Source organism: Moschus berezovskii, chromosome 3, assembly GCF_049115385.1.
Source record: "Moschus berezovskii isolate FMDL1 chromosome 3, NW_MosBer_1.0, whole genome shotgun sequence".
NCBI lineage: Eukaryota > Metazoa > Chordata > Mammalia > Artiodactyla > Moschidae > Moschus > Moschus berezovskii.
This window is the reverse complement of record NC_142462.1, coordinates 122,386,902-122,412,138: the sequence shown is the minus strand read 5'-3', so window position 1 is coordinate 122,412,138 and position 25,237 is coordinate 122,386,902. Positions and strand designations below refer to the sequence as shown.

The 25,237-nt window shown below is 53.9% G+C and overlaps 1 protein-coding gene across 7 annotated transcripts; it reads right to left on the bottom strand.

Moving 5' to 3' along the window:
* Window positions 1–4,575: 4,575 nt before the first annotated feature.
* On the bottom strand, window positions 4,576–25,237 carry ZNF775 (zinc finger protein 775). Of its 7 annotated transcripts, none has more exons than XM_088834718.1 (4): window positions 25,095–25,146; window positions 15,623–15,693; window positions 14,961–15,025; window positions 4,576–6,847 (listed from the first exon to the last, which is right to left on the bottom strand). In XM_088834718.1, the coding sequence occupies exon 4, from the start codon at window positions 6,831–6,833 to the stop codon at window positions 5,334–5,336; it is 1,500 nt and encodes a 499-aa protein (XP_088690844.1). In that variant the 5' UTR covers window positions 6,834–6,847; window positions 14,961–15,025; window positions 15,623–15,693; window positions 25,095–25,146; the 3' UTR covers window positions 4,576–5,333. The 7 variants fall into 7 exon arrangements, with proteins under 7 accessions (XP_088690844.1, XP_088690845.1, XP_088690842.1 ...); XM_088834719.1 differs by lacking the exon at window positions 14,961–15,025 and adding an exon at window positions 9,425–9,534 and having other exon boundaries at window positions 25,095–25,116; XM_088834716.1 differs by lacking the exon at window positions 14,961–15,025 and having other exon boundaries at window positions 25,095–25,237.

Sequence of the window (25,237 nt, the reverse complement as noted above, 5' to 3'; positions counted from 1 at the left end):
CAGACACCCACACGCATCTCCTGCTGTCGTTTGCACGTGCTGTCGTGAGCATAATAGCATGGCAGTGAGGAAATACTCCGCAAACGCAGTCACGCTTCTCCATCCAGGCCGGGCCAGGGGCTGGCATGGAGATCCCCACCACTCCACGAGGCTCATGTGACAGCTGGACTCTGGACCCTAAAAAAAAGGCCCCGGCTGCTCACAGCCAAGAACAGCTGGCCCGTGAGCCCCCCCCTGGGTAGAGGCATATCCAGCTCAGCTGAGTCCTGCCCAGGGCCCTGTATTCCCTCCCTCTCCCACCTCCGGGGCACACTGGCTGGACCAGCGATCCCCGTGACTGCCCTGGACACGTGTGCTTCCTCGCAGAGGTCAGCCTGGTCATCCTCTGGCTCCCCCAGCTCTGGGCTGCAGCCCCAGCGCTTCTGCACTCAGTTTGGTGACCATGTCACCACCCTCCATCAGCTCGTCCCATCTCCCCAGATTGGACGGTGATCCCTAACATCCCTCTCCAAGGGGACTTAGCTCACTTCAGTTTTCCCACCAGGTCATGAACTTCAAAGGGCAGGGACTGTGTTCTCCACATCTCTGTATCCCAAGAGCCCAGCATATCATAGACCCTCGGTCAGTGTCTGCTGAATGAATGAATGTATGTCTGCCAATTACAGGGGGGCCCACAGCCAGCAGGTGTGCCGATGTGAGGTGTAAGGGGTGAGGGGCTGCAGGCAAGTTACAGCCCCAGCCATGGCTCCGAGGGCCAGGAGGCACTGCGAGACCTGGATGGTGCTGTGGGGCTCTGGGCACGAGTTCTCATCTGCTCCCATGTCCTTTTTCCTTGAAGTTAAAACCCAAGATGTGACCTAGGACATCCATTCGACCCCTAAGTTTGCAGCCTGCTTGATACCAGCTAATTTCTATGGCAACTGAGCTCTGTTTGGGGAAAATGTTTTCTTCTCTTTCCATGGTATGACTTCCATTTCTACAAATGCCATGCAAGTAGCCAGACATGGAGGTTCATTTTTTAAATGACAACAGCAATCATTTATTGACTGAGCACTGTGTACCAGGAATCAACAGTACATGCTCTACCTAGGTGATTTGCCCAAGGTCCCCCAGCTTACATGCTTAAGGCCAGAATTTAGCCCCAGAACAGAATCTATCCACTATTCCTAACAACAAAAGAAAGCTCTTTTTAGACTGGAGTGAGAGATGGGGGCAAGAGAAAACATTCCTACTTCTCAATAGGAGCATTATTCCTAGGGCTGTACTGTCCAATAGCCACGTGTGGCTCTTTACATTGAAATTAACTAAAATCAAATAAAATGGAAAATTCATGTTTTCTGAGGTCCTCCACCCCACCAGCTATGGTTAAGTGCTCCACAACCACACGTGGCTGGTAGCCATGGCATTGGGGGGTGCAGATATACAACATTTCATCATCACAGAAACTTCTGGACGGTACTGGTCTAGAGCCCCTCCCCCTCCAGATCTGGGAGACTCTGGGCTCTTTTTAACCCAAAGATCAACCTATACTGGAATCATTCATTTCCCTCTGTCTGCTGGGATCATGTAAAAGCCTACTATTTTCAGCCCCAAGGACTCCTCTTGCCAAAAGGTCAAGGCTATTTCTTTAGCAAACCCAAACTACTTTAAAAAAAAAAAAAACTAAAAAGCTCAGCAGAGGCTCCAGTCCTCCATGTACTTCCTGCCAAGTCCCTGCTGTTCCTCCTCTCTCCCCTGGTCCCAGGACCGCTCCCTGGGGCTGGGCAGTGGGGAACCACACTCTCCCAAGAAGGCTGCCATCTGGCCGGCTGAGTCGAAGCTCATGCTGCTTGCCAAGGACAAGCATTTGCCCAGTACCTAAGTCATTTGTCGTAATTCCCACCCTGCTCCTAACAAAGGACACAAGGATGCTGTAGGCAGTTCCTGGAACCCCACCCCACCAAGCTCATCCGGTGTGTTGGAAGCTTGGCCCTGGGTCCCCACTGCAGACTTGCACTTACCTGGCTGTGGATAAGCTATAAATAAGTCTTTGAAGATCCTGATTTATTTACTCATGGTTGTTTTCTGTTCCCCCACGCAAGCCTTTAATCTCAGCATGCTCTGGAACATTTTGAACTGTAAAACACGAGGCCAGGTCTGACCTTCTTGTCTTTGATTTTATGGCGTGCCTCTTCCTAAATTTTCTCTGACCTAGTTTGATTATTTTTAAATGAAAGGGAATTAAAAATTGAAGCTGACGATGCCAGACCTCCCTTGGAGAAGCCTGAGTCTTGTGAAGGTGGAAGAGGTTTAGGCTAACAGGAAGCCTAGGACCTACCACCCACTTGCAAGGGGACTTGGTGAACTAGTCCCACCAACCCCACCCCCACCCGTCTCTGTCTTGCCCAGTTCACAGCTCACAGTGAGATGGCAAGTAAGAAAACCTTGTTGGGAGAGCCGGGGCTGGGAGTGATTTGTTGAAGAATTAACCGTATATAGATTGTTCCAAACTATGTATCAAAATGAACTCCTCAAGAGCAGGGACTGTGACTGTTGTAGACTGAACTGTGTTCCCCAAATTTGTATATTGAATTCCTGACCCCCCGTATGATGGCATCTGGAGATGGAGCCTTTGGGAGGCAATAGGAATTAGGTTTAGGCAAAGTCGCTCCGACACTTAGGCCACCTGATGCGAAGAGCCGACTCATTAGAAAAGACCCTGATGCTGGGAAAGATTGAAGGCAGGAAAAGGGGACGACAGAGGATGAGATGGTTGGATGGCATCACTGACTCCATGGACATTGAGTGTGAGCAAGCTCCAGGAGATGGTGAAGGACAGGGAGGCCTGGCGAGCCGCAGTCCATGGGGTCGCAGAGTGGAACACGGCTGAGAGGCTGATCAACAACAAAAGTAGTGCGGGTGAGGCCCGCCTGGTGAGATGAGTGTCTCAGGAGAGGAAGGCGGAGGCCAGGTCCTCCCTCTTCTTAGTTTTCCCTCTGCCCCTCCGTCCCCCGACGTGAGAACACCAAGAAAAGGGGGTTGTCTACAAGCCACGAAGCAGGCCCTCACCAGGAAAAGAACCTGCCAGCTCCTTCATCTTGGACTTCCAGCCTCCCAGACTGTGAGAAGCGCATGCCCATCGCTGAAACACCCAGCCTGTGGTGGTGTTCTGCTGACCCGAGCTGATGAAGACAGTGGCTTCTTCATCACAGCATCCCTGAGGTCTGACACAGTGCCAGGCACACTGGAGGCTTGTTTAGGAAATCAGTGCTCTGCCATCCCACCATCCTGACCTGGTCAAGGGGCCCTGCTCCTCAGTTACTCTTGGTCTGATGGACTTGGTCCTGTCCCCATTGTCACCCAGAGCACCCATTTATGAGGGGTGGTCACCTGGGGTCAGTGAACAGGCATTCATTCATTCTCATGACTCTGGTGGCCGGGGGTGGGGGTAGGAGGCAGTGGATGGGGTGCTGCAACCAGACCTCACTAACCCCAAATCCCACCAATACAGCTGTTTGATCTGATCATCAAACACAGGACATTTGTGAATGGTAACATATTCATTGTACAGAAACTCCTGCCCAGCTGGTCTCTTCAGTATCAGAAATGGTACCTCTGGGATGCTTCCTGGAGGAGGAGGGCTTGCATGAGTTGGCCTCAGGATTTGAGGAAGCGAGTTCCCCGTCATTAAAGTGGGTTTTGATGGGATCCCAGGCGCCTGGATTCCCTGAGCAGGGCAGGCTGGGGGAGGCGCTGCAGGAGAAGGGCAAGACATCACAGGGAGACAGCGGAGCCCCTGGGGCTGGGGAGGGCCAGAGAGCCTGCCCAGGAAAACCCTTCTGACTTGGCCTCTGGCTGGTCCTCAGAGCTGAACTCCTGGATGGACACACCTCACCCATTCATGAAGCTTTACACAGCATGGTTTGCGATCAAAGGCCAGGACCACGAGTCAGCAGCCCTGGCTGCACATTAACCATCCCCAGCATTGTGTTACCCAGGGAAGCTGGATCACCTCCATGTCTTTTTGTGATGCTCCTGCCAGATGAAAGGGATTAAATAAAACCTGAAAAGAGGGGTGGCCGGAAGCCAGGGTGACTGCACAGATCCCAGAGGTCACACTTGTCTGAGTTCAAGGGAGAACCCGGCGGGCCCCTGGGAGGCAGGAAGGCAGAGCTCCTCCTACAGAACCATCCTAGGGTCCCCCTTTTCCCTCCCACTTTCCAGCTACCCAACCCTGGTACCCCTATACCCACCCCCTCTGCAATTCCCTCCTCTCCCACTTGGGAAGACATGGTCCAAGGCCACAGTCGGGCTGGAGCCCTGGATTCTCTGTTAGCACTAGGGCCCCAGATGACTCTGCTTTTGGAAGGGTGAGAGCAGTGACCTATGGGGCCTAGAGGTTGAGGGGGTTATGTGGGAAGTGATCAAATTGTCTTGGAGAGGAAAAGAGGGAAGAGAATACTGCCGTCCACCCCCAGCAAGAACTGGCCACTGGGATTGGCTGCCCCCAGCCGGGGTGGGGGACAAATGGATCCCTCCGAGCACACATGGACCCAGAGTTCAGGAGGAAAGCTTAGAAAGGACAAGGAGACCACATGAGGCAGTGAGTCCTTCATTTCTCTCTTCTGCGACATCGGCATCAATAAGGGTCCCAGGCAGCGCCCACCGAGCAGGAGCAGCACATTGGGCGCTCTCCCTCTGCAGGGCCCTCCCCAAGGAGCCAAACCCCAGTGAGACCACCCTCCGAGTCCTAGCCTGACCATCACACACACACACACCCCAGTCCGGGCCTCAGGCCACCCACGATAGCAACCAGGGCAGTGGGGTACTCAGGGTTGAGGCCCATCAAGCCATTCACGCCTTCCCAACACATGGATTGAGTGGTTATTAAGTGCTGGGCACTGGCCTCGCACTGCGGACATGCTGGCCCCTCCCCAGCTGCAGCTTCTAGCTCCCACCTGGGGTATCGCTGTCTGTTGAGACTTCCCCGCAGGGACGGACCCTGGACGGCCACAGCTGACCAGTCCAGACTTGGGCCATCTCATCCAGGGCCTCCGACAGCCCCCTCATTCAATGCCTGAGAGCTGGGGTCCCACCTCCAAGGAAGGACACATCCAGACTCCACAGTGCGGGATGTGATCTTATTTCTGCCGGCCCTTCCCGGGACTTTTCCCGATCCCCTTTTTGGGATGCTCCTGGAATTTGTTGTCAGGTCTCGGAGCCTTGAGGAAGGCACCTCTGGAGAGGGTCTCAGCGCCTTCAGTTCTAAGCGCCACCATTCCTGGTCACTCGCCTACACGCACCAGGCAAGCCTCCTCCCACCCCGCCCACGGGCCTGCGTGGGTCCAGCCGCACTAGAGCGCGTCTCCCTTGACGCTGAGGGCGGGCGCCAGAGCCCCCAGGTGGACGCGCTGGTGCTTGAGCAGGTGCTGCTTCTGGCTGAAGCCGCGGCCGCAGGAGGCGCACAGGTAGGGCCGCTCGCCCGTGTGGTTGCGCCGGTGGCGCGTCAGGTTGGGCTTCTGGCTGAAGCGGCGGCCGCACTCGGGGCAGGGGTAGGGCCGCTCGCCCGTGTGGATGCGCTGGTGGATGGTGAGCGCCGACCACCACGAGAAGCTCTTGCCGCACTCGTTGCAGATGAACTGGCGCGGCTCACCCGGAGCCCCGGCCCGCGCCCGGCCCCACGGCAGGTCCCCGGGGCCCCGGGCGGCCGAGGGGCCCCGGGGCGGCGGCAACAGGTGGGGCGCGGCCTGGGCGGGCGGCGGGGTGGGGGCTGCGGGGCGCGCGCGGGGGCGGGCCCGCAGCGCGGCGCGGCCGGGGCGGGGCGCGGCGCGGGCGCCGGGCAGGTGCGTGCGCTGGTGCTTGAGCAGGTGCTGCTTCTGGCGGAAGCGGCGGCCGCAGTGCGCGCAGGGGTGCGGCCGCTCGCCCGTGTGGTTGCGCAGGTGGCGCGTCAGGTTGGGCTTCTGGCTGAAGCGGCGGCCGCACTCGGGGCAGGGGTAGGGCCGCTCGCCCGTGTGGATGCGCTGGTGGATGTTCAGCGACGACCACCACGTGAAGCTCTTGCCGCACTCGTTGCAGATGAACTGGCGCGGCTCGCCGGGGGCGGTGGGCCGGGCCCCGGGCGGGCGCCACCAGCCCTGGCCGCGCCCCAGCCAGGCCCACTCGGGGCGCCCCCGCTGGGGCCCCGGCCGCGGGCGCCGGCCCCGGGGGGCTGCGGAGTCTCGCCGCAGCGCCTGCAAGCCGGCGCCGGCGCCCTGGCGGTCCCGCGCGTGCGCGCGCTGGTGGATGCGCAGGCCCACCTGGTGGCGGAAGCAGCGCGCGCACTCGGGGCACGGGTGGCTGGCGGGCCGGGAGTGGGTCTTCTGGTGCTTGAGCAGGTGCTGCTTCTGGCTGAAGCGCCGGGCGCACTCGGGGCAGCAGAAAGGCCGCTCGCCCGTGTGGTGCCTCTGGTGGCGCGCCAGGTTGGGCTTCTGGCTGAAGCTCTTGCCGCACTTGCCGCACGGGTACGGCTTCTCGCCCGTGTGCGTCCGCTGGTGGATTTTCAGCGACGACCACCAGCTGAACCTCTTCCCGCAGTCCGGGCACACGAAGTGACCCTCGCCGGCAGGAAGAGCCGGGCTCAGGGGGCCGGGGGCCGCCCCCGGAGCCCGGCCTGCTGGCCCCACGTCCTGCTCAGAGGGAGGGGCCCACCTCGGACCCCCAGTCTCCTCCAGGCGCCCCCAGGCTCGAGACCTCCCCGCCACCGTCTGGCATGGCGGGGGTGCCCGACGGGGCCGGAAAATGTTCTCCTTATCCTTCTGCGAAAGCGCGGCCTGCGTCTGCAGCAGCCACTCGGGCTTCTCCTGCTTGATCTTCATCACCAGCCCATCTCCTGCCGGAGGCAAAGGGAGAGAGGTCAGGGAGAGTCATTCGGTGGGTGCTGCGCTCTTAGGATGGAGGGAAAGGGCGGGTGGGGGGCAGGGAGCATCAGGAGGGTAGGGCAGGGCAGAAAACGGGACAGGAGAAAAGGATGCAGACGGAATATAGTAAAGGGAGAAGAGGAAATGGGGGAAGGAGCGAGGAGGGAGGGTGGGAAGGACAATGAAGTACAGGAGTTGGAGCGTGCAGGGGGGCAGAGAAGAAAGAATTGGTGAGTGTTGCAGGTGCCAAGCACATGCTGCCTGCCTCCTCTACCCTGAGGCCCAGGAGAGGCAACGAAGATAAAGAAGCCAATCCAGGGGAGTCTTCAGACTCAGGGAGAAAGCGGAAGTGGCCAAGTTTCAAAACATCTCGTTCTCGTCCTAAGAGGATGGACGTGCTGGGCGCTTGCTGGGTGAGTGCATGCCCAGTGCCCCCGAGGTTGGGCAACCAAGCCCGTCATCACTGCCAGGCGGCTCCTGGGCAGCAGCTGTGGTGCATGATCACCTCACCCGCTTGGCAGCTTCTCCTTTCTTCAACAAAACCAAGAACAAGAAAGCCAGCCAGAAAGCTCTCAGCACACACAACAGGTTAAGTGTGGCCTTGTCTGTACTAAAGGAAGCCTACACACCAGCGGCACACTCTGTTACTAACCCGCCCCTTAGACCAGACTCAGGTCTGCCGGGAATTTTGCTTCCAGGCTCCTGGACATGAGCCATGATGGAAAAGGTCTGCTACAGACACTACATATACAGGCTATCTGAATTCCATTTATACAGAGGTCAAAAGCTGGCAACTAAAGGATGAGTTAGAGTTAAGAGTAATGCCCCTGACAGAAGGTGCTGTGGTTGGAAAGGAGCCTGGGGCATTTCTGGGGTGGATGTGTGTGTGTGTGTGTGTGTGTGTGTGTGTGCGCTTCTTGTGGATCTGGGTGCTCGTTACATAGGCATGTTCACTTTGAAAATTTATAGAGCCCGAGACCTGTGCACTTTTCTGTGTGTTATATGTCAATAAAAAGTTTATGGCCTATAAAAATAGATGAAACAGGGACTGCCCAGGCAGTCCAGTAGTTAGGACTCCATGCGTCCAAAGCAGCAGATGTGGGTTTGATCCCCAGTCAGGGAACTAAGACTCCACATGCTGTGCAACCAAAAAAAAATTTTTTAAAGTTGAAATAAAACAAGTGTGAACAAAGGAGAGAAACCCTAAACAACAGATGCCCATATTAAAAAGACAGTGATGTAAACCCAGAGGAAGTAAGAGGAAAGAATTAACACGGACAAAGGCAGAGATTAAAGGATAAATGCAACATAGATATAAAAAGGAGTCTGATAAATCCCAAAAACCTATGTATAGATACATCAATTTGAAAAACCTATGTAAAATGGATGATTTTGTGAGAAAATAAATTAACAAAACTGACTCAAGAGGAGGAGGTAGAAACCATGTCTGCATAAACACAGAAGAGACTGAAAAGAAAGCTAAAGTTAGACCCCAGAACTGGGTAACAGGTCACTTAAGTGCACAAACAAGTTCCCCTAAAACTTCAGGGGACGCACTATTCCCAGCTTATACAGCCCGTGACTAGGAGGGCGGGGGTTGGGGGTAGGGAGGGGAATGTGCTGGGGAAGCTTACATGACACATGACCCCAAACAAGGCAAGGGTGGGGTAGGCAGGAAATTATAGGTTTATCATTCTTTGAAAGTAGATGTAAAAAGACAGACAAGCAAAAATACTGGCAAAGCAAGTTTGGCAATGTTAAGAGAACAACCTATCATGACTTTGCTGGATCTTCCCCAGGAAAACAAAGATGACTCAACACAGTTCATGACACTGATGTTTTAAATATTAAACACTTTATACCATTTCAATAGGGGTGGGAAAGGCACACAATAAAACTCAACATCATTCGTGGAGGAAAAGAAGGAGGAAAGTTAGGAGGAGGAAGGGAGGGAGGGAAAAAGAAAAAAGAAAGGAAGAAGGCTCTTAGAAAACTAGGAACATAAGGAAATTTCCTGAAGTTGAAAAAGGAGCTGCACTAGAAACTGTAGCAAATGTAATAACCGAAGGCAAAAGATTAGAAGCCCATTCCAGTTAGGAACAGGAGAAAACAGAAAGATATATATAAATATTGGAGATTAAGAGAAAACTGTCATTTGCTGATTATTATTAACCTATAACTATCATTTGCATGAGAATCCACTGATGAAGTTTGTACTAGAAATAAAAAGTTTCAACAAAACTACCAGCTTAAAAAACATTAAAATTCATAACTTTTTTAAATGGCAATAAAATAAGTATACCTAATATATAAGCAAAACATAAAGAAAACTATTACTTTATTGAATGAATAAAAAATGTAAATAAAACAGGTACATCATATTTCTAGATAAGAAGCTCTTCACTCCAAAACAACATTCAAATTCAGTATAATCTTAATTGAGTAAATTATAAATTTTACTTGGTAGTAAACCACCCACAAATTCTAAAAATGATCAAGGAAGAATTTGGCTTATGCAACATTAACAGCTAAATACTATCACCGCACACCTGTTAGAATGGCTAAAATCCAAAACACCAACACCACCAAATGCTAACAAGCATGTGAAGCAACAGGAGCTCTTTCACTGCCAGTAGAAATGCGAAATGGTGCAGCCACCCTGGAAGACACTATTGTCAGTTTCTTACAAAACTAAATATACCCTTAAAATACAATCCGGCAAATCATTCTCCTATATATTTACCCAAAGGAGTTGAAAACTTATGTACACACAGAAAAACCTGCCCACAGATGTTTACAGCATCTTTATTTGCAACAGTCAAAACTCGGAAGCATCCAAGAGATGGCCTTCAGTGGGCGGATGGATAAACAGTGGTATACCATACAATGGGGTATTATTCAGCGATAGAAAGAAATGAGCTCTCAAGCCATGGAAAGACACGGAGATGTAAATTCATATTACTAAGTGAAAGAAGCCAATCTGAAAAGGTACACTGTATGATTCCAACTATACGACATTCCGGAAAAGGCAAAACTATGAAGACGGTAAAAAAAGATCAGGGGCTGCCAGGGGTTGAAGGGTCGGGGGAAGGGATGAGGGAGGCGGAGAACAGAGGGTTTTTAGGGCAGTGAGACTGCGCTGTGTGATACTGTAACGGTGGGTATAGGACGTTAAGCGTTTGTCCACAGAATGCACAACGTAAAGAGTGAACCCTACGGCAAACTATGGACTTCATGTAATAAAAATGTAGTAATAAAGGTTCATCAGTTGTAGCGAATGCACCACCCTAATGCAAAATGTTGATAATGGGAGAAAATGGGGACTTCCCTGGCAGTCCAGGGGTCAGGACTTCACCTTCCACTCCAAGGGGTGCAAGTTCGATTCCTGGGGAGCTACGATCCCGTATGCCTCACAGCCAAAACACCAAAGCATAAAACAGAAGCAATACTGTAACAAGTTCAATAAAGACTCGAAAGATGGTCCACATTTAAAAAAAAAATCTTAAAAAAAAATTTCTTTAATAGGAGAAACTGGAGAGGGGGCATAGGGCACTCCCTGAACTTTCTGCATTTTTTTCCTATAAACGTAACACTGCGCTAAAAAATAAAGTCCATTTTTTAAAAGTCTTGACAGATGCAGTTGTTACTGACATGGCTGCTCCATAGTGAGCCAGGTAAGGTGAGGCTGTGAGTGAGGGTCTTTCCTACCAAAAAAAAAAAAAAATAGAAAAGCTAAAAACAATTATAAGTGTTGAATACACATAACCAAGAGATAGATCAAGAGAACAGGAACATTTGATAAGTGATACACGGTGGCATTATACACGGTAGGATTCCAAGTCAACAGCGAAAGGCTGGCCTATCCATCAGTTTAGGACCAACTAATTATTTGAGGGAAATATTCAAGTTAGATTTCTAGTTCATACAGTTTATAAAAATCAGTTCCAGATTGATTTAAGTGCTGGTTTAAAAGAAGCAAGTACAAGCAGTAGAAGAATTAGGAGAATTTGTTTAGAATCCAGAAGTAATTGAAAATCTTCTTAAACAGGATGCAAAACATAAAAACTAACTTTAAAACACCCGCATGACAAAAGTCCCACATGTGAGTAAAGTAGAAATGACCGTTTGGGGCGGCCTTTCCCAACAGAGCTTTCCACAAGAGTGAGAATGTTTTCTTGCATCCAAGCTGTCCAGTACATGTGGCCTCTAGCCACACATGGTTCCAGAGCACCGGACATGTAGCGAGTACAACTGAGGACCTGAACTTCTTTTCTTTCATTTAAATTAACTTAAATTTAAATAACCACATGTGGCTATTGGCCACCTACTGGATAGCGCATGTGTAGGAGAACACATGCAGATATATAATAGACCAAGGATTAATATTAATAGACCAAGCGGGCTTCCCTGATAGCTCAGTTGGTAAAGAATCCACCTGCAATTCAAGAGACCCTGGTTTGATTCCTGGCTTGGGGAGATCCCCTGGAGAAGGGATAGGCTACCCACCCCAGTATTCTGGCCTGGAGAATTCCATAGACTGTATAGTCCATGGGGTCGCAAAGTGTTGGACACAACTGAGCGACTTTCACTTATATAAAGGACCCCTATAGATAGGTGAAGAGGCTCACCATCACTAGTAATCAGCAAACTGCCAAATAACAGTGTAGCATCTCTTCACCCATCACACCAGCAAGTATTGAAGAAACTCATAATATCCTGACTTCATGATACACATGGAAACGACACAGGAGGATAAGCACAACATGGATATGCTGGGGGCATAAATTAATTCAGACTCTTTGAGGATAACTTGACAGTGCTTATTAAAATTATAAATGTGTTCCATCTTTCTGTCATGTAAGGATGTGAGAGTTGGACCATAAAGAAAGCTGAGCACTGAAGAATTGATGCTTTTGAACTGTGGTGTTGGAGAAGACTCTTGAGAGCCCTTGGACTGCAAGGAGATCCAACCAGTCAATACTAAAGAAAATCAACCCTGAATTTTCATTGGAAGGATTGGTGCTAAAGCTCCAATACTTTGGCCACCTGCTGCCAAGAGCCGACTCATTGGAAAAGACCTGATGCTGGGAAAGATTGAAGGCAGGAGAAGGGGACGACAGAGGATGAGATGGTTGGATGGCGTCACTGACTCCATGGACATGAGTCTGAGCAAGCTCCAGGGGATGGTGAAGGACAGGGAGGCCTGGTGAGCCGCAGTCCCCGGGGTCGCAGAGTCGGACAGGACTGAGTGATACACCGACTGAGCGGCTGAACAACGGCGATCCTCCACCTTTTCCACCAATAACTTCACTCTAGGTGTCGATCCTAAGAAATGCATGCGAGTCCAAAGAGGAATGCCCAAGTGTATTCACCCAAGTGCTATTTGTAATAAGCGAAAAGGGGGATAACAACCTCATTACCTATGATGGACAGGGAGGCCTGGCGGGCTGTGATTCACGGGGTCGCAAAGAGTCAGACACGACTGAGCGGCTGAACTGAACTGAATGATCTAATATAATGTTCACTCCCTTCATAATGTGGAGAACTGTGCAGAGACTGAAAGAGCTATATGTGCTAATGTGAAAAGATTCCCAAAAGATTTTAAGAGAAAACAAACAACCGCAAAACACACTGAAAATCAGTATCAGAAGTCTGCTCCAATTTACGGAAAATAAAGCCGTGCCTCTCTGTGTATATTTACATGCTCAGTCCGAGCCAGTTCACACCAAACCCAAGATGTTGGTCACCTGGCGGGTGATACGGACCACAGCAGGACTCGATGGACACCCAAAGGGGACTTGCACTTTGGATGTGTTATTCAAATATTCTCATAAAAAATCAAACATTATAGTTTGTAAATCTTAACTATCTTAGGAAATAAAGAGAAAACCTTCCCTCTAATCCAGTGGCCTTTAGTTCTGAGGCCAAAGAGCTCTGCTCCACTCCACAGCCTCACTGGCCCCACGAGAGCACAGAAACCAATGTGGACCCTGGGTGGGGGGCGGGGGAGGGAGATGGGGGTTCCCTTACAGAAAGCACCCATAAGGGGCCAGCTTTCCTCCTAGCAAAGCAATGCCATGGTTCCTCCCCAGGTGCTGGTTGTGAGATATCATTTTATCAGGAGTAGTAATTTGAAAATGAAAGCGGTGATTTAAATTGTGTACTGGCAGCAATCAAAAATGCATGTGTAATGAGTTTCATCCATTATTAAAACATTCCCTTAGATGCACTGACTTGTTGGCCAGTGGACGTCTTTGACAGGCCCGGCTGTCCAGATGGTGGTCGGGTAGTGAATCCAAAATACAAGTCAGAGGAGCAACGCTGTCCCCAAGTGATGGGACACCCATGAATGCCCCCATGCATGCATGCTCAGTCACTAAGTCGTGTCCAGCTCTTTGCAACCCCGAAGACAATAGCCCACCAGGCTCCTCTGTTCATGGGATTTCCCAGGCAAGAATATTGGAGAAGGAAATGACAACCCACTCCAGTGTTCTTGCCTGGAGAATCCCAGGGACGGGGGAGCCTGGTGGGCTTCCGTCTATGGGGTCTCACAGAGTCAGACACGACTGAAGTGACTCAGCAGCAGCAGCAGGCAAGAATACTGGAGTGGGTTGCCATTTCCTTCTCCAGGGGATCTTCCTGACCCAGGGATCAAGCTCCAATCTCGTTTGGCAGGGGGGTTCTTTACCACTACACCACCAGGGAAGCCCACGAATGCCCCCCAGAACCCCACAAAAGCCACTCCTTTCCCTGATTAAACCTGGCCTGACATCCATCACCCTGGCTGATGCCTCAGATGTATAGTGGAGCCTGAAAGCCCAGAGGATACCTGCATCCACTGCTCCAGGGCCCAGGGTGGGTATACATGGCTGAGTTGTATGGGGAGGTCCTGAAGCCCAGGATGGTGGGTGTGGACCCGTGACCTTCGTGCTCTGGGACTTCGGTCGTGCCGGGCACCTTCCCCTAGTGACCAGACACCAACACAGAGGGAAACAGGCCTCCGCCTGCCGGTTCCGAGGGTACTGCTCCTCAGTCAGCATAAAGAAGCGTCATCTTTACAACGTCTTCATGGTTCAGAAGAAACAGAGAGGAGGAGAGAGCTGGTGCTTCATGGGTACAGGTGCTGACATTACGGGACACTTCGGGAAATGGATGGTGCCTCTACGTGAATGCGCTTCACACCACTGAACTGTACCTTTCAAAGTAGGTAAAGTGGTAGATTTCATGTTTTGTATGTTTCACCACAGTTTTAAAAATACATTCAAATACAAATAAAAAAGTAAAGGGTACTTAAAAGAGGTAAAGTCTCAATTATGTTGAAACCTTCGGCATTCCAGAAGAGTCATTCCTTCAGCCCGCCCAGCAAGCGTGGGAGCCTGGAAGGCTGTGGCCCAAGGGGTCCCCAGGCCCCGGGGTTTTCCCACCTCTTCCTGGTGGTGGAGCTGCCATATGGGCAGAGAAAGCCTAGGGGAGCCCAGTGCTCGTGTCTGAATTAGGATCCCCCTTATGAGTTTATGTGGGCAAAAGGGTCCTGCAGGGACAGTTAGGGACTTTGGGGAAGGTCATGGACACACTGCTCTATTTAAAATGGCTAATTAAGACCTGCTGAACAGCACAGGGAACTCTGCCCCATGTTATGTGCCAGCCTGCATGGGAGGGAGGTCTGGGGGAGAATGGATACATGTATCTGTATGGCTGAGTCCCTTCACCATTCACCTGAACCTACCACAACATTGTTAATCGGCTATACCCCAATGCAAAATGTTTTTGGGGACAAAACATTAAAATTTGGGGGAAAAAAAAGAGCCCTTCAGCTAAAATGTTTGGAACCCTCTGCCCTAGGTTTTCCTGTAACTACTATAATGTCAGCATCACACACACACACATACACACACACACCCCCGAGTGCTCTCAGCAATCAAAGTGACAGCCTGGGCGGGTGGGAAGACTGGGAAGTGGGTGGCTCAGATCACTGCCAGGCATCAGGACTCAGTCGTAGAACAGTGCAGTGTCATAGAGCATCCTGGCCCTCTGTGAGCTGGTGTTTTCTTTCTTTCTTATTCTGTTGCCTTACTTTTGTCTCACCTTAGGTCCACTGTAGTAATTGTCCTGGGGGCAGGGGCTGCTCTGGGGCCTTCGGGGCAACTTCCCTGGAGGGGACAGGAGGTAAACAAACCTGGTCACTGTGCCAACGAGGGGCAGAGCGCCCAGGTCCCGTCCCCTCTCCCGGGCTCAGAGGTCCCATCAGCCTGGCCGCACCCTCTGCAGGGCCTGCTGCAGAGGCTGGGAGAGCAGGTCTCAGACATGGGGCTGCTCCATCCTGGAAGCAGGAGACAGACCCAGGAAGCTTTCATGGACCGAATTGGAGATGCTTTCCTGCCGGACGGACAGCAGGGCTTGCTTGTTCTAACCACGTGTCCTCCCCAGAGCGCTGGCTTTCAGTATATGACCAACAAGAACACTGTGTACTCCCTGATCTAGCACTAACGGGGTGTGTGGTGGTGTGTGTTTACGTGGGGGTGTGTGTATGTGTGTGGGGTGTGTGTGTGTGTGTGTGTGTGTGTTTACGCGCCCCTGCCTGACAAGCAGGGGCTGGGCTTGCCCAGCTCTTAGCCCCCTGTTCTGTGTTTGCTCCATCTTTTCCCACACTGTGGGTCTACTGGCCACCAGCAAGCCCTGCTCAGCTGCAGAGGGACGGGGCTGGGAAGGAGGCTGCGGGGGGCCCCCACCTGCCCACCTGCTCTTACCTGTGCCACCAGCCAGGCCATTCTCCATCCCCGGAGGCCCGTCTGCATCAGCCCAGCTCCCCGCCCGCCGTCTGTGGGTGGGATGGAAGCAGAAGAAGAGGGTTGGCCTGAGACAAACGGACAGATGGACCTCACACAGGGCGGTCCCTTTTATTTTTTTAATTTGGCCACATCGCACAGCATGTGGGATCTTAATTCCCCAACCAGGGATGGAACCTGCGCTCCCTGCAGTGGAAGCGTGGTGTCAGCCACTGGACCATCAGGGAACTCCTCAGTCCCTCTCTTTCATGTCTCTCTACCTATGGCTTCCGTTGAAATGTGCAAGAATTTTCAGAGCTCATATATACCTGCTCGGCAGGTAAAATGTGTACAATTCCCACTTTCTAAAGCAAAAACTGAGCCCCCCAACACGCACCCAGTCGTGGAGGTGGCTGGATGGCACAGCTGGGCAGGGTCCTGGGGCCTCTGATGCCCACACTCTCAACACCTGCAGGGTGAGGTGTGCCGGAGGCCACACGTGAGAACCAGGAAACTCAAATAAGTCTAGAGATCCCCCCTCATGGGCATGAGGACACCCTGGCAGGGGGAGCAGAACTGTGCCTCCAAAATCACCGGCCCCCTGTCCTTCAAAGCCCCATCCATGTCCCAGTGAAAACCTCCCCCGGGGCCTCCCTGCCATCCCCACCACCACCCCCCACCCTGGGCCCCAGTGGTCTGGTCCTTCGCCAGCCACTGCGGGCTCATGGTGAGCATTAAGCTTGGGTCTTTGCAGCATCTCCCACCTGGCTCATCTGGTGCCTGGAACATGATCAGGACAGCGTCCTGCAGCTCTGTCGCCTCTGCCTGGGGCGCCCCCTTCCCAGGTCCCTGTGTGGCCACTGCCCCTTCCAGGCCCAAAGGTCACCTGCTCTGAGTGGTCTTATCTGGAGACCCTGTGTACAATCACAACCCTGGCTCCACCTCCTGTTCTTCCCCGACACTTCCGCCATCTGACAGGGTATTTCCTTGTCTGCTTATCCCTGACACGTCCATGCCGGGGGCTGGCACCAGACAGCCGTGTGTGACACCAACAGGCTGCCAGCTGTGGCCACTCAGAGGTGCAGCAGCTGCCCCGTGGTGCTGTGGGCGGCCCCTCCTGAGGACATGGATCTCGTTTCCTGTGCCAGTACCCGCCTTGGCCCCCCTGCACTCCCAATGGGCCCCAGCCTCTGCCCCACATACCTGGGCTCTGCCACCACTCAGGCAGAGAGGCCCAGCCCCACCTTGCTCAGGCACCTCAGGGACAGCCTCCCCGCTTCCCTCTCCCAAGTCCCCTCCCCTCCCAGCAGCCACTCTGGGGCAGGGATCCAGGCTGGGAATCTGAGTGGGGGGCCAAGAGTGTCAGGGAAATACAAATCTGATAGAAAAGTCTCTCTCCCTGCTGAGAAAAGGAAAGAGACTCCCTCCCCTTTCTTTCCTTTTCTTTAGAAATCTTCTAAATGGAAGCCCTTTCTCTCCCTCTTCAATAAATATGTAAATCTTTTGAAAAGTTCACTCAGTCTCTTGCCAGGACCCTTTCTAGAGGACCTGGGAGCCATCTCTTCAAAGCGCAAATGTCAAGGGATCAGCAGCCAGTGTCCCCTCCCATGGAAGGTGGGAGCCTAACTCAGCAGCATCCGTCTCCAAGATGCAAACCTCCTCCCATCATCCCCGAGATCCAGGAAGCGTGTGCTTCCTTTGCATGAAGGCAGTTAGCTCTCCCAGTTCAGTTCAGTTCAGTTCAGTCGCTCAGTCATGTCCGACTCTCCGCGACCCCATGAATCACAGCATGCCAGGCCTCCCTGTCCATCACCAACTCCCGGAGTTCACTCAAACTCATGGCCACCAATTCCAGGTGAATGTAGGGACAACTCTGTGTGACGAATGGTGCTATCAGGTCCCTTCACCCAGAAGGGGTTACACTTTCCCTCGAGAACATGTGTGTAGTGGGGTCACATCTGCTGGGCTATGAGATAGCATGACATTTCTGTCTTTGCAGTCTTTCAGTGTGTCACCTGTGACGTGCATGTTGCTGGCTTAATGCTTATCCAGTAATAAAACTCTTTCTTTCTCTTCTATCTTGGTGCAGAGCTTTCCAGGGTAGGAAGGAGATTCTGTTTTAATTCTATTTCTCCCTCATGGGTCTGTTACATACTCCTGCTGTGGGTTCTCACAGATGCTGAAACCTGCCTAAGGTGCAGAAGAAAGAGGGCCTCAGGGCCCCTGATGGATGCTGGTGCGCCTGCCTTAGCACCACCTCTTCCCTCCAGGTTACTCTGCATCCCACACTGTGGAGCAGTTTCTTACCAACTAGAGATTCAACGTCTGCCCAAGGAGACTCAGAGAGCTGGTGAACAGGGAGGTCACCTCAACGCAGGGAATCTCAGATGGAGGCTGGAGGCTCAGGCCACAATTCAGGACAAGGACAGTGGGTGGGCCTTAGCTTCATTCATGAAACCCCTACACAACACAACTGAGGCTTCTCCAGCCAAATCAAATCTGTCCTGGTTAATCCGTTCTGTCTTAGGAGATATCCAGGAACTCAAAATCGTCTCAGATGGCAGACGGGCTTTGATTCTTGGTGACCAGTTCACAGGGAGTCACCGAGCGGCTCATGGTCCAACAAAGACCAGAAGTGGAAATGGAAGGAAGGGACCCTCATGAGCTGAGGGGAAGAAGGGAGAAAGGAGAGGCACAGGGGACAGGAGCGGGGACAGGGGCTGTGTCTCGGGGGCCCACCTCCACCTGTGTGCTTGGGGGGGGTGGGTGTCTGGAACCCAGGCCAACAGGAGTCCTGCAGGCAAACCCTTGAGATGGCCAGACCTCGAAAGGCCCAGTGTGTAGCGGTATCTTTCCAGGACGGCCAAGCCACGGCACACCCCACCCCACCACATGGCACTGCCCGCCCCTTCTCACCCACGAGACACATCGCTCAGCTGACTGGGGGGAGACATGCCCAGGGACCCGGCGAGCAGAACACCCCAGCTGTGGGGGGATTGGTCCCCATCCACCAGCGCCCTGACTCTGGCCTCTGATGACCTCTCCCCTCCCTGCCCAGCAGGTCCCGTGGAGGGCAGGACACCCACCAGGGCCAGGTCTCAGTTCAGGGCCCTGTCACCTCCCTCTTCCTGGCCCCGGCTCCAGGTTAGGCCCCTATGGGGACGAGAGCCCCAGGATGGGAAGGCCTCTCGGGCAGCTGCCATGACAACCGCCAGGCCACACGATGCAGGACTGTGGTCCACAGCAGGGGCTACAGGCTGGGGGAGCAGGGGAGGTAACAGAGGAGCTTTGGGCTCAGTGGGAATTTGAGAAGGGGGAGGTGTGCAGCGACCGGGGGCTGGACAAAGCCCACGGGCTGGAAGGGCCAATTCAGGGACACGTCCAGGCCACCCCGCCACATCCTCCTGATCTCAGGACCCTGGATATTTCCCACCAGCCCAGCACAGCTCTCTTCACAGACTTAGGCCCCCGGTGGGGAAAAAGCAGATGGCACCTCATGTGGCCTTTGTCACCAGTGAAGCGGGACTGGCCACGTGCCCTCCACCGGGAACTGAGGCTTCCAGGGTGGCACCGCCCAAACTCCAGCCAAAGCCCAGCTCCCAGCCCAGCTCCCCTCCAGGGCCACACCCAGGTCCTCGTCCTCGGCCACTGCTGGCTTTGCCCAGAGCCCCTCCCCACGGGAAACTGTGGACAGGGGGCGGTCTTCTCAAGGTACGCTCCTCGTCAAGCTGACTTCCCCCCCTGCCCTCACACCAGCAGTCAAGACCCCCAGGGAGAAGCGCAGGCCAACGTTTAGCTGGGGATGGGCCAGCCAGTCTCCACCCTGACAGTGCGTCCTCAGAGTCCTCCGGGGACACACAGACCCTGTCTGTCCTTACCTCATTCACGAGGTGGGGGGCAGGGGACTTCCCTGGACACCTTGGTACTGAGCTGGCTGTGGGAGGAAGAGGGGCTGGCCAGCCAAGACTCATTAAGGGACCGGGAGATGGACTGTGTACCAAGCACTCAGCAAGCATCACCCGCTTCATCCTAAGGATGCATGGCTCTGGCTCCGAGACGTTAAGCAATTTGCTCAAGGTCACACAGCTAGGAAGGGCTGCAGCCAGAACCGAACGAGCTGGGATGGGCCAGGTGGCCACCCCAGCCAGAGCGCCTTCTCCTGGACCACGCTGTCTCTAAGAGAAGGTGAGGGACGCAGCAAACCTTAAGCTACCAGGACCTCGTTCAGGAGTCTGGTCTCTGTACTCACAGGTGATTATTTAAGTGTCTATAAATTAAAAACTCAGTTTCTCAATCATGCTGGCCACGTTTCAAGTGTTCAACGCCCACATGTGGCTAGAGCTACCATAACATCCAACGGAAGAGAAGATTTCCAAGTTCACGAAGTTCTGCTCGAGATATAAAGCTCCGGGGAGTGGGGGTGGGGGGTCCCGCCTGCCTGGGCCCGAGATGGAGAAGGTGCTCAGTTTATACTGAATGAGTGCATGAAATGGGAGGACTGACGGGGGGGCTCCCCTGGCCCCAGGGCTTCATTACAAGCGACAGACACCTCAGGATGAGCTCACGATGTCCTCTGCTGGAAAACGGAGTTCAGTTCATACCAGTGGATGCTTCATTTAAGGTTTACAGTCACAAGTGGTTGCCGAGGGGGAGGGCATCGGGGAGGGATGGCTTGGGAGCCTGGGATTAGCAGAGGCAGACTAGCATATAGCGAATGGATAAACAACAGGGTCCTCCTGCAGAGACAGGAAACTATATTCAATAACCTGTGATAAACCACAGGGAAACAGTAAAAAAGAATGCATATATATGCATGTATATATACATTCTTTATTTTATATATATATGTATAACTGAATCACTTTGCTGTCCAGCAGAAATTACATCATTGTGAGTCAACTATACTTCAATTAAAAGATATTGACAAAATACAATCATAGGCATATGAGAAGAAACTGATCTGAACACTCAATGCACATAAACACATCCAGACATAATCCTATCTCACAACTAACACAGCTGAGTACACATAAGTTTAAAGATGCAGAATGCAGAGACACTCACACATAGGAGAAGGCTTGCAAAACTGCACATGCAAAGTACAGAGAAACTGAAATATGATGAAACCCATGGACACCCCTACAGATCCACAGAGATACAAGTGTGCCACCGTGAACCGCACGAGCACAAGTCACCACCCTTTCACCATTGGAGAAAACAGCAAGTGACTCCCTGCTGACACAAGTGTCCTTGGGAGCTATGACCGGCCCTCCAGGTCCACTGCTCCAAGGAACGGAACTCAGGGGGCACCGAGGCCACAGGGAGCCAGGAAACAATAGGGAACAGTCACCTGCTGGGTCACCTGTGGGGTGAGCTGAGGGCAGGGGTGGCGTGAGTCAGCACGGGGAGAAGCTGGAAGGGCGCAGAAGGCTCCAGAAAGAAGGTGAGGCTGTGCCCAGCAGGCCAGGGCAGCCCGAGACCCAGGGCCAGGCTGGAGGGGTCCAGCCAGGAGGCGACAGCAGGCCGCTCCCCCATCCCCTGGGAAGCTGAGCCTCCAAGTCTGCCCCTTGCAGTCCACTCCCAACGCTGCCCCTACTCAGGCCCACGTACACCCGGACCCAGAATCAGGGGCCCTGAGTTCTATCCCTGCTGCCCTGGGCAAATGACTGCTCCTCTCTGCCTGGGTTCCCCGTGGTGAAGGTGACGGAAAACGCCTGCTCTGGGGGTTTGCTGCCAACATCAGGTGGGGAAACACTCGACTCCTAAAAGCCTATAAACCACCTTTCCTCTCCCATCACCGGGGCCTGAAAACAACCCACACCCGAAGGTTCTGAGCCCTCTCCCCAGACACCCTCGCTACCGGCTCACTCTAAACTGGCCCTCTTTAAGTGGCTTCAGAGTCTCCAGAGGCCCCCGGGGCCCACACGGGAACCCCACACTCTGCTCAGCAACAGTAGCTGGCCTCCCAGGGGAGCAGAGCGTAGACAGCCCTCAGGGGCAAGGCTGCTTGCAGAGCCAGGCTCCACAGAGCAACTCCAGGTACCATCTCTCCCAGGAGATGGTGGCTGAGCTGGGAGGATAGTCTCCTCCGGGCTGAATGGGGCGGGGCCTGAGCGCCAGGCAGTGGGCTGGACTAAAGAGCCCTGGAAGCTCCACTGGCTCAGCTCAGGGGAGCCCCGACTTTACTGGGGGGAAAGGGGCTCATCCAGCCTCTGTCTCCCAGGAGACAGGCCCCAGGTCCTCTTCCAAAGCCAGTCCCAGGCAGGCCACTCACACAGGAGGCCTAATCCCTGGGCCAGGGCTCTGGCTGGCCCCTGGATAATCAGCACCCTTTCTGAACCCCCATCCCAGGACCCACCAGACCTCACACCTCCCTCTCCTCCAGAGTTTATGACCAAGGAGGACACTCAAACCAATCCCCAACAAGTGGCTTTTAAATGATATCAAAAAGGCAGGGCAACTGCCATTCCCACTTTCTAGGGCCCCGTGCTGAGGACAGACAAGCAGGCCAGGCGAGCATCACCTCCACTCCCACCTGAAGGCCCACCTCCATCCCAAGGGCCAGCATCAGGTCCACCCAGCATCTTCCTACAAGTCCCACAGCACCTCCCAAGCCCCCCCAGGGTCCCCACTCCGTCTCCTGTCTCATCGCCCTCCCTGTTCCTCCTCATTCCAGGGTCTATTCACCACTGGACCAGGTGTCCTCCTGCACGCCTACTGTCACCGCTTCTAACTGCCACCCCTTCCCTCCTCCTACACCAGCATCTTCAGGCCTCGGGCTCCCAAACACCGTGGTCCTCAGTCCCAGGAAAGGGGACGGAGGTGGGCAGCAAGGGGGCAGGGCAGGCTGGCATCCCACAGAGAGATCAGCTGGTAGGAAGGAGGAGCTCAGGACTGGGAGGCCTGAGACCTGGGGACCCGGCTTCTTCTGCTTAGCCAGGTGGCCCTGGACCAGCCGGTCTCCTTCCCTGGGCCTCAGTGTCTCCATCTGCTAACAGAAATCACGCTTGGTCCTCTGTGGAGAATTGTTCCACCAGCAGTGTGGGCAAACATTGTGAAAGGACTCTGGGAAAGGTTCACAAGGTGCAAGAGGAGCTCTTTTTAGGTTGCTGCATGGCCATCAACCCCTCCCTGCTCCTCAGCTGGACCTCAGAATGGGACCTCACGGCTGCCCTGACAGGAACAGCCCAATTTAGGGACTTTAGTCTCAACATTCCCTGGGAACCAGGTCCATGGCCTGCCAGGGCAACGACCCTATCCCATCACGCCCACCCACCTCCCAGAGGTCCCGGGTTTAACCCCACACCAGTCCCCAAGGGACCACCTTCTGGGACTCCTGCCCCATCGGCCCTGCCCAACATGCACACCTTTGCTGGGACCGTCCCACACCCCCCGCCTCCCCACCCCAGGCCTGCCCCCGCCCATGGCATCCACATCGCCAGTCTTTGCTCACCCATCTCCCTTCAGAAGACAGAGCAGCACCCATATTCTTCTGCCCCCAGTCCAAGACTCAAGAGCCTGCAGTTACCTGACCGAAGACAAGGGATGAAACCAGCTGCTAACAGCACTTTGAACAGTTATCACATTTTAATTCATAAACGCTTTTCCATCCCTCGCTGTATTCACAGGAGCATGACAAGGATAAGGAATGTTTCCCCCTTTTTGGATGAGTTACAGCTCAGGTCTCCTTCTGCACAGCCTGTCTGCTACTTCCCTGCAGGCCACCCCCATCCTAGGAAACCTGAGATTCCACAGCTTACCCCTCACCAAGGCGGGTAAGCTTGCACCAAGGGGTGCACAGACCAGCTCTACACTTTGCCCTGGGCATCCCTTGCCCCTCCTGGGGGGACTCTCCAGACCTCTCAAAACTCTCACCACCTTTCACTACTGCAGAGTGCAGCCCTCACAGTTCACAGGCCACTAAATCACACTAGTGCTGTTTTAATACCTGCAACACCTGTCACAGCTGCAAGCTTCAGCTCACCTGGAAGCAGCACCCATATTACAGCTCACCTTGCTCTCCAATCCAGCCGCCATCCACACTCAGAGCAATTTTCCTAAAATTACAATTTAAACATGATACTCCTTTGCTTAAAAACTTCAGCGGGTCCCCAGTACTTTCAGGTTCTTCTACAAATTTCTTGGCAAGACCATTTAAACTCTGGCCTCTGAGCACCTCTCACTGCACCATCAACCTACCCCATTGTCCCCAAATGCAGCTCCTGACCTTGCTGTGTCTGGAACACCTGTCATCAGTCTTGGGATACCCTTGCCCAACTCTTCTCTGCCCAGACCAAACCAGGGATCACTTTCACCAGGAAGCCCATGTGGATTCACCAGGCTCAGAGCAAGGACCTTCTCCATTTAACCTGTGCACCCACCCAACACAGTACCATTCATGTGGTACAATAATATAATTTGTCTCAACAGCATGACTGTAAACATCTTAACACAGGGAGCCTTTCTCTCCCCAACACCCAGCACAAGATCCAGCATGCTGTAAACCATTAATAAAAATGTTAACAAAGGAATATTTAAATAAAAGAAACGTAAGTCCAAAACAGATTAGAAGTACTGAACCAGGGGAACCTTAGAGCTGAAAGGAGACTAATACCCTCTAACATCTTCGTTTTACAGATGAACCCTGGGACCCAAAATGGACACCTAATAGTGGAGTCTGGCCATCTCGGGCCTTGCCTCGGGGCTTTGGCCACACCCCATCCCAGGTCGGGAGGAGCAAGCACGCCCCGGGCTCCATCCTCCCAAAGGGCTGGGGCAGACCGCATCTCCATATACTCCACCTTCAGGAGGGAAGAAACCCCCAGCGCCGACCCCACCCCCACTAAGACCTTGGCTTTCTGTGCCCGTCTTCCTGGAATGGAGGTTCCGGGGAGACCCCACACACACAGCCCTTGGGTTTCCGTGGTGCTTTCCTCTCATTGTTCTCGCCCCCAAGCTCAGGCCCATTCATTTAATCACTTATTAGGCACCTACTATGTGTCACTCTGCGGCGAGCACTGGGGTTCCCGCCCCTGCAGGAACTCGGTCTCTGGGGGAGGCTGGCTTCACTCCCAAACACTGGGACCCGCTCTGGCTGAGCGCGCCCAGAGGCGGGCGGGGGAGGCCGAGGGGCAGTCCCCCCAGCCCACGCTCACCTCCCCGCCTCTCCAGCTCTCACGCCCCCTCTTCCAGCTCTGCCCCGGCCTGCAGCCCGTCCCCACGCACGACCCGAGCCCCTTTCTCCCGGGGAGCTGTGCGGGGCTGGGGAAAGTTCGGGACTGAGAGCGCGGGAAGCGGGGGGCTCGGGGGACCCCGGAGGCCGCCCCCAGCCCGAGGCTGGATGGAAACGGCGCGGGAGGAGCCGGGCGCGGGCCCGCGACACGGCCCGTCCCTCCGCACGCCCCTCCCCGCCCGGATTCAGAGGGACTCGGAGGGAGGGGACGGGAATAAATACCTTTGACTTTGTGGCTAAGGTTAACGGGAACTGCCACCCCGGGGCGACTAGGGCACTGCGCTCCCCGGGCCCCGCCAGTCCCGGGGCGGGCGGGGCGGGCCCGCGCCCCTGATTGGCTGGAGGGGCCGGCCGTCTCCGGGGCC